Raw genomic sequence first — 9,404 nt, forward strand, 5'->3', positions numbered from 1 at the left:
GGGTTCCCAAGGGTTCCCAGAGGTTTAGAGGGTGTTTGCAGGCTCTTTCAAGGATCTTCTCAATATGCACTATTTCACTTAGACATGTGGCGTAAAATGGTTGTTGCCTGCATTTTAAAAGTTGGTGGCTTCCCACTGTGTCTCTCCAGTGGAGGTGGGAGTACTTGGAGGAGGGTGGAATATGCTTGGCAAGCCATCAGTAAGGTTGTTTTCTATCCTTCAACAATCCCTGGTCAGCTAGGAACTTTCTCTCCCCACCCCCCACCCTGGCCCCTGTACTTCCCCTTTAAATTCCCTGCGCCTTAATGTGTACATGACAACACAGCAGCCCTGCAATGTCCCAGCATAATCCCCTCCCATTCTAACAGGCAGTCTTTTCTTTGGGGCTGGTGCCTGCTCTCATGCCTGGTTCTTAAGAAGGTAAATCATTAATGATTTGGGATAGAGACAAGGCAGCGTGATTGAGGGAAGCCATTTCCATCCCACCCCCACCTCCTGCCTTTCTGTGGGCGCGACCGTCGCCTGCCCTTCCCGCCTTGCCCTCGGGCCAGACCTCGCAACTCCCAGAGACTTGTGTTGGGGAGGGAAGGTGGCGCACCCAGGCTAGTATTAAAGTGAAAGTTGAAGTGTGATATCTATTTAATTAAGAAGAAAAACACTGTTACTTGAATACCTGTCTTGTTGCTCTGACAGTAATGCTACATTGTTAAGTAAGTGGAAGCACACCTTAATTGTTATATGGATGTTTCATTAAATGTAAGGATCTCATTACCACTGTACTGTGTATTCTACCAAAGCAAGTTGAAAAGATCAAAGCAATGAGTTATGAAAGCTGAGACTTTAACAGAAGCCGTGTTGGCCACGGTTCCTTGGCAGGGCCTGCCAATTGCTCCTTCTTTCTCCTTCTTCCCTTACAGCTGGCCAAGGCCTGACCTACCAGCCAAATGTGGCCCCCCAACCACACATGGAGGTCAGGGGCTTGACCATCCTTTGTTTTTATTTTTGCAGTTGCTGACAGGTAGCCGAATAAGAGGCTCCTCAACACCCTGATTGGAACTCTATACATGGCCAGTGGGCTACACTATGTAGGCCTGGTCAAGTCTACATCAGTTTACCGTCTGCCTGCAGCTGTTTGCATTCCCATTTAATTTGCGTAGTTCACCTGACATTATTCTCAAACAACACTGGTCTTGATACTTTCCCCTTCTAAAGTTGGGTTTACTTGACACAGGGCTAATCTGATAAATTAGGGGAAATTGGGCTCCAAACAGCTCTACGCATTGTCAGAGATTATTTGTTTTAGCATCATAGAATTGTAGAGTCAGGAAGGACTACAAGGGTCATCTAGTCCAAGCCCTTCAATGCAGTGCCCAACATGAGGCTCATAACCCACAACCCTGGGATTCAGAGTGTCCTGCTCTACAGACTGAGCCAGCTCAGGGATGAGCGGATTGATTGTCATTTCTGCTGCTCCCATAACTGCTGTTTCTTCTGTGCTTTCCCCCTATCTGGGCTCGTAACTCTTTTTGGGGCACTCCTAAATATGGGAATGTTTCCTTTTATTTTGAATCCCCAGATTAACACAAACACAAAACTGTACAACCAAACTTACATAAAATTTCCATGGTGAATATATTGAACAGCCGTGTGTGCTGAGAACTTACAATCAGAAATGGGGAGGCCTGGGAAAAAACTGGAAAAATTGAAAAACAACAACAGTTCCCCCCTCCCCTGTTTTTGTTTTTGTTTTTTTCAAATAAGGAAAAATGGCTTTGGGGAAAAATGGGGGGGGGGACCTGGATCCCCCCCCCCACATTTTTCCAGTTTTTCCCAGGGCTTCCCATATCTACTTACAATAGCTTTCATTTCTTTTTCATACTTCCAATTTGTGCAAAATCAGAAAATAGCACAAACAAATTTGCAATTGCCTGACTGCAGCATTGCACACATGTCCGGTTGGTATTTGGTTGTCACAACGGTTTTGTGCTGTAATTTTCCCAATCTTTTCATAGGTCATCCCATGTGATTAAATTTGGAATGGTATCCTGGCATACAGTTCTTTACTGCCACTTTGATGGGGAAACAGAAGCATGTCCATGCGTAAAGGATGGTGACATGTCCAATGGCCTCCCCTGTTGTGTGGCACCATGCACACTAGTGCAAATGAAATTTAGTGCAACATGTTGATAAAAAAAACAAAACACCACAGTTCCATAATGCAACAGGCAAAAGGAATGTTAGCAACCAGGACACTTTTTTTCTATCTCCCTTAGTAAAAAACTGAAGCAGGAGGGGGGAATCTGCAGCCCTCCGGATGTTGCTGGACTACAACTCCTATCATCCCTGGCCATTGGCCATGCTGGCTTGGGCTGGTGGGGGTTAGAATCCAGCAATACCTGGAGGGCTTTTGTCTCTGGGCTAAAGACTTGTGCATTCATTTTAGAAGGGAGGAAGAAAAAGAAAAAAGAAAGGAAAGCTGCTCTCTTGCAGTCAACTCACACCCACACACACACTGCAGGCCATGACCCTGTAAATGGAAGGCTAAGACTTTGAAGACTAGCACTTCTGATGCACATGCCTCTCTAACAGGGTAAGGCTATATTTTGCCTTGCATTCCCAGCACCACACTCCTTGTTCTTTGTTCTAAGCTCCTAACCCTGTTAATTTTATGTGTTTTCATCAACCCCAGGCTTCTGCAAGTTGGCCCCTCACCCCTCTCTTCTGAATGAACACATTCTCACTGTGGTCTTGCCTTGATGCCTTCTAATACAGACGTCCGTGAGTGGGCACAAGTGTAACCTGTTGTTGGAAAGCCATGGGGAACACCTTCGATTCCTACTTCAACAAGCACAAGATTGTGGAGCACTACAACTACACCAAGGATAGGCTGGAGAAAGATGATGACCCTTCACTCTCAAGCGGCTCTGTTGCCATCATTGTGCTTTGCTGCTTTATAATCCTGGAGAACCTGCTGGTGCTCATGTCCGTCTGGAGGAACAAGAAGTTCCACTCAGCCATGTTCATCTTCATCGGCAACCTAGCCTTTTCAGACCTACTGGCTGGCTCAGCCTTCATAGCCAACGTTGTCCTCTCGGGCCCAGCCACTTTCCACCTCACCCCGCTGCTGTGGTTCGTGCGAGAGGGCACAGCCTTTGCTACTTTGGCAGCCTCCGTCTTCAGCCTGCTGGCCATTGCCATAGAGCGGCATGTGGCCATCACAAAGGTGAAGGTCTACAGTAGCGACAAGAACTGCCGTATGGTGCTTCTGATTGGCGCTTGCTGGGTGATTTCGGCAGCCATTGGGGGGCTGCCCATCCTTGGCTGGAACTGCATACATGACCTTGACAAGTGCTCCACTGTCCTACCGTTTTACTCCAAACACTACGTTGTCTTTGTGGTCACCATCTTCACCGCCATTCTCTTCTCCATTGTGGTCCTCTACGTCCGGATCTATCGCATCGTCCGCTCCAGCCATGCTGAGATGGCTGGCTCCCAGACTATAGCCTTGCTCAGGACAGTCACTTTTGTCCTGGGGGCCTTCATCATCTGCTGGCTCCCTGCCTTCATCATCCTCTCAATAGATGCTTCATGTGCCAGGAAGTCTTGCCCCATCCTTTTCCAGTCGAAATATTTCTTTGCCTTTGCTACCCTCAATTCAGCCATCAACCCTCTCATCTACACCCTCCGCAGCAAGGACATGAGGAAGGAGTTCCTGCGAGTCCTCTGCTGCTGGGGTGTGATGGGGCAGGGGAAGCCGTCAGAGCGTTGCATGATTCCCCTCCGCAGTTCCAGCTCCTTGGAACGCTGCACCCAAAAGCAGGACAATCCTACTGCGCCTTTCATGAAGAAGGAACATTCCACTTTTGTGTGAAAAAACACAAGGAAGGGAACTATGGGGTGGATGATGAAAGAAAGGGGAGTGGGTTGGACCTAAGTGAGCGGTACAAAGGTGATGTGGTACATGGGATGCTAACCTCCTCGTGGCCAAATCAACCTGCCTTTGACATAGCTAGAGGTGTCCGTTTGTTCACTAGACCTGCACAGTATTAGAACGTTCTGTTAGTGTGTGTGTGTGTGTGTGTGTGTGTGTGTGTGTGTGAGAGAGAGAGAGAGAGAGAGAGAGAGAGAGAGAGAGAGAGAGAGAGAGACTGAATGACTTGAAGTGAGTGAGCAGCCTGCTCAGATGCTGACACTTTGCTTTGGTACAGTTCTGCTCCTTTTCTCTAAAAGGTGCCCTGCCTGTTTTGTACGCCCAGAGTTCCTTCTGTCCTGCACCTCAGAGCATGCTTTCATGCCTTCCCTCCTTCCCAAAGCATTCACCCCTTTCCAAGGAAGTAGCAACCAGTCACTCAAATCTGCTTGGTTCTCTTTGCCTTGGTCCTAATGTGGCCATAGAGCAGCCAAGGAGCTTCCTTGAGTGACTGGAAGTGAAAACAGATGCAAAACATTTTTAGAACAACAAGGGCACTTTGATAGTTCTGTTGCTGCCTGCAGTGCAAATGTGTGTGTGTGTCTCCTGCTCTGGGCTCTGCTCAAACTGGTTTTGCAGGTTTTCTGTGCATTTCAAGTTGAGCCAGGAAAAGGCCAATTCTTCCCGTCATGGAATCACAGAATCATAGAACTGTAGCGTTGAAAGGGACCCCAAAGGTCATTTAGGCAAATCCAGAGATGCATGTGTGTCTGGCATGAGTGCATGTTGGCTAGAGTTTGTTTTTTTCAGTAAAGCCAATCTATGTGCTCTCTCCATCACTGATGATCACTTTGGCAACTGTTCTAAAGGTATCTGGTTACCGCACCGCCACCCCCCTTGGTGAGATGAAGGATGTGCATAAATGCATATAGAGCTCTTGGGTGGGGGGGAGTCGTATGAAACTGTCCTGCCCTATGCTCACACTTAACATATATGGGTGTGTGTGTATACACACACAAACACACAAACACCCCCCCAATATATATTATTTTTAGCATGGCTTATTAAACAGTGCATTCAGTCTCTCCCATTCTTAAAGTGTTTTTTTGCAAAGAAGTAGCAAGAAATCATTGCAGCCTTGCCTTGCTGACTTAAGATTGAGGAGAGAGTCACAGGGGCAGTTAGTTATAAGGGAGGAATCGTGCTGGAAATAAATACCGTGACCCTGAGAGCCACTTCCAGGCAGGAGCAGGAGCAGGAGAGTGGTCTGGTTCCAAATAAGGCAGTTTCCTGTGTCCAGCCTGGATGGGAGGTGCATCAACAGTCCCCTTGGTTGTTGGCAGAGATGGGGGGGGGGCGGGACAGGGGGCTGAGCAAAAGCTAGAGAACTGGGTGTTTCAAATTGTGTACCTTGTTTGAAGGGCAACCCATGCCAACATGTGGATAAGGGCCGGTCTTTTGATGGCTCAGGTTCTGTATTTAAAATGCAGAGCAGTTTCCCACTGGATTGTATCCCATGACAATTAGCAGGAGAGGCTGCCACCTGCATTTCCCTCTCCAGGCCCTTAAATGTCTTGTGTTGCGCTGGTCAGCAACCTTTTTCAGCCGTGGGCCGGTCCACCATCCCTCAGACCATGTGGTGGGCTGGACTGTATTTTGAAAAGAAAAATGAACGAATTCCTATGCCCCACAAATAACCCAGAGATGCATTTTAAATAAAAGCACACATTCTACTCATGTAAAAAACGCTGATCCACAGGCTGGATTGAGAAGGCTATTGGGCTGCATCCGGCCCCCAGGCCTTAGGTTGCCTACCCCTGAGCTGGAACAAGCCCATCACCAGCTGAGCTCTCAGCCCCCATCCTCAGCACACCCTGGGTGAACTGGAGGACACACTGCAGCCTAGGGAGACAGGCGTACGGGGTGTGCCAAGGCAGCATTGAGGGGAAAGTTGCTTCTATGATTATTAGTAACAGTGTGGTGCATGTCTACTCAGAAGTAAGTCCTGCTGAGTTCAGTTTAAATTACTCCCAGGGAAGTGTGTGTAGGATTGATGGCTGGTTAGACAGACTTGGCTTCATCCTGTTGAGTCATCAGAATCAAGAGCCCTCTTTCCTCCAGCAGTGTGTGTGTGTGTGTGTGTGTGTGTGTGTGTGTGTGTGTGTTGGAAGGCTAGATTTGCACACACATGCAGCCACCCTCAGGATGCATCCCCAACCTGTAATACCAGTCGACAACAGGAGGCCCTGGACTTCCAGACCCTCTGCAAAAGTTCTTCTGTAGTGTGGGAACAAACGTGTGGGTTTGGGGGAGGTGGGTTTGTGAGGCTGGGGGCATTGCTAAGGAAGAGGTGAAAAACAGAGAGGTGTGCAAGGGCTATTCCTTCAAGGAAAGAGCCAGGTGTGGGTGGGTCTCCTGCCTACAGCTGCTGCAGGTGGAAACGTGATTCACCCGGTATGATGTGCGGGGACATGCCATTGAGAATGAGGAGGGTGTTTTTATGAATGGGAATGAGATGCAGGCGTGGGAACCATGTCCCTCCTCAAGCATGGGTGATGCAGCCCAGAGGCTGGAGGGGGTGGGAGATTGCTTTAAATAACGCACCCTCCTCTTCGCTGCCTTCACCTCCTCAGAACAACATTTTGTAGGAATAAAATAAGCCTGTGTGGTACTCTTTTTAAAAATCCTTTTCCTGGCTAAAAAGCAAGCAAAACTTTAAAGAGTGTTGCTTCTTGGTTTAACATGGCTGCTGGTTCTAAACAAGAACCCATAGAAATGTAAGACTTGCTTATGAGTGGGGAACTGCAGTGTAAGGGTCTGTTAATGGGCAGTTATGCACCCTGTCAAATGTTGCGTATAAAGACCTTGATGCACAAATCAGGACATATCTGAGTCAGGTCTATTTCATCAGAATATATGAATTGGGATTTCTTTAGTTGGATAGTAGCTAGCCAGCTAAGTCATCCACCTCAAACAGAGCCCTTAGGATATGTTTACCCTGGCCCTTCTGCAGCTATCAATTTAAGCACTGAAAGGTACAGATACCAGGCACATGGCAAAGTATGCAGAAGATGGGTGAAATTGCAAATATGTGCATGTATATAGTGAGCCAGTGCACAGCAAGTTGAACTGAATAGGACTTACTCCCAGACAAGTGTATGTAGGTTTGATGTTTAAAGCTGTAGAGCCTGTGAAGCATATGTGTGCTTGCTCTTCTTCTTGTAGCAATGAAGTATTGCATCTGTGTGCGCACACAACCTCTGTGTGCAAGTGCCAGTAGATGTGGGTGTGTGAAGTTGCCTGGCTGCAAGGTGTTTCTTGAGTTATAATTTTGTAATCTGCATTGACACAGGTCTGTGGTCTGTGTCCACGCAATCCAAGCCAGTGACATGTGCCTTTAGCTTTGTGCATATGAACATTTCCGTTTTGTGTGAATGGACCTGGAGTGCTGCTCTCCTCCAGCAATAGCATGGTACCACTGTAACACTTGTGTGCACGTTCTGTGATGCCATGCAGAACCTCACTGGCTCCCTGTTCCCTGTGTCTGGTTTTCTTGTACTTGCTTATATCTCGCTTCTCTTGAGCCCTTGGCTGCTTTCAAGAGGAGACTGCTCCATGGTGCTTAAGTGTATTCTTCTGCCTCTGGAGAGTGAGGGCGATCCCACCCCTGCTTTAAGCACTTATTCCAAGCTACTGCAAGCAAATGAAGGGGATGGATGTGCACCCAGGGAAAAGAGAGCAGAACATTTTTATCTCTTCCCCCCCCCCAAGAGTTTTGGCTTGCAATGTTTCGTAGGATTATTGCCTCTACTGTGAGCTTCTTCCCACTGTTCAGAGGTTTTGCAGGATTTTGTAGAACTTCAAAAACCTTCCAGTAGCGCCTTAGAGACCAACTAAGTTTGTCATTGGTATGAGCTTTTGTGTGCATGCACACTTCTTCAGATACACATACCAATGACAAACTTAGTTGGTATCTAAGGTGCTACTGGAAGGAATTTTTTTATTTTGTTTTGACTTCGGCAGACCAACTTCAAAAACCTTGTTTAATTGGAGACAACACTGGGGCAAAAGAATGGCATGTTGTTTGTGTACAACACGCACACACAAAATGGCTCTACCTGAACCCTTTCATTTCTCCTAAGAACTATTGTTTGTCCTCACTTCTGGAAACAGCCAATCCACTCCCTGCTCCCACATCCAAATGCATCAAGCCCATGCTTGATGGCCACCCCTCCCCCTTCCCCCATGTCCATCACTTCATGACACTGCTGTGAGTAGTGACAATTTCAGGACAGGCTGTAGCTGGGAATTTTAGCACTGGGTGAGGCCTTGGAGATCTTTCAATAGAATTTGCAGCACCCTCACTAAATTGCAATTGCAAGGTTTCTGTGGAGGAATAAATGACCTTAAAAATATACGAAGCTGGCAATCCATTTTGTAGTACAAAGTGAATTGAGTCTTGGAAAGCATTGGGTCAGTCACTGGAAGAATTCTAGAGGCAGAAGCGGACTGTTGCACTCGCTCTCTCTCTCTCTTTCTCTCTTGCACACACCAAAGGGTACGGTCTTGACTATTCAATCCTACTATCCTTTCCCTAATAGAATCTTGCCTGTGGAAACACTAACGGGGTGGGGTGGGGTGTTTTTTAAACATAATTCTCCCTTTTAATGGAGATCTGTATGTATTAAAATACTTGCTTCTACAGTTGTCCTTTGTGCATTTTTCCCTTGCCCATGTTATCTGAGGATGTGCACATTTGCAAAAACACTTAAGGGCTGACCCTCTTTGGTTTTTTACCCTGGGGAAAAAAATAATCATTAGGAGTCTCTGCTCTAAATAGCATCATGAAAGCTTCCAGGTTCCGACCACCTCTTCCCTGCCCCAGACCTCCCAAGGCTTATGCAAGAAGGCACAATGATTTTTTCACATAGTATGTTTAAAATGCATCTTTTTGGCATTTCCACTATGGGAATGTTAATGTGAGACAGATTACAGAAGCTATTCAATGTAAATTTTGCATTTGTATATGAAATAAGTGGTTCAGCTTAGTAGCTAAGAGTGTACTTTGAAGGAAGAGTATACATAAATCAAGGATGGAGAACGTGTAACTCTTCCCATAATCCCCATGGTTTTCCTTGCATGGCTGGGGCTGATGGGATTTGGATCAGAAGAGCTACAGGTTTCTCCTTCCTACTGTAGGAGCCACTGATATCCCTCATGCTCAGTCTACCCTTTGGACTCTTCACTCACTGGGATCCGTCAAATCCATAATGCATGAGATCTCTTCCCTTATGTACATCTTAACCCGCTTTTTCTTATAGGAGTTGTCACAATTAGTGAATAGTCCCATGGACGGCTCCTTAAGAGGGGTAAGTCCAGGCATTTGGCAGGGGCCCAACATTGGGCCTCCCACTCCTAAGAATGCCTCTATTTCCACATTGCAAAGAGTACCCAAGTGGGCAGATAAGGGAATTTGCAGCTCTCTCGTCTTAAG

At 46.9% G+C, this 9,404-nt stretch overlaps 1 protein-coding gene across 2 annotated transcripts in view; it reads left to right on the plus strand.

Annotated features, from left to right (window-relative positions):
• Positions 1-8,612, plus strand: part of S1PR2 (sphingosine-1-phosphate receptor 2) — a 53,838-nt gene extending 45,226 nt beyond the window's left edge. For both annotated transcript variants that reach the window (XM_077921433.1, XM_077921434.1), the window contains exon 3: positions 2,690-8,612. In XM_077921433.1, coding sequence (XP_077777559.1) covers positions 2,816-3,871 — 1,056 coding nt within the window. In that variant the 5' untranslated portion in view covers positions 2,690-2,815 and the 3' untranslated portion in view covers positions 3,872-8,612. The remainder of the gene's footprint in view (positions 1-2,689) is intronic.
• The last annotated feature ends 792 nt before the right edge of the window (positions 8,613-9,404 follow it).

This window comes from Podarcis muralis, chromosome 17 (genome assembly GCF_964188315.1).
Source record: "Podarcis muralis chromosome 17, rPodMur119.hap1.1, whole genome shotgun sequence".
NCBI lineage: Eukaryota > Metazoa > Chordata > Lepidosauria > Squamata > Lacertidae > Podarcis > Podarcis muralis.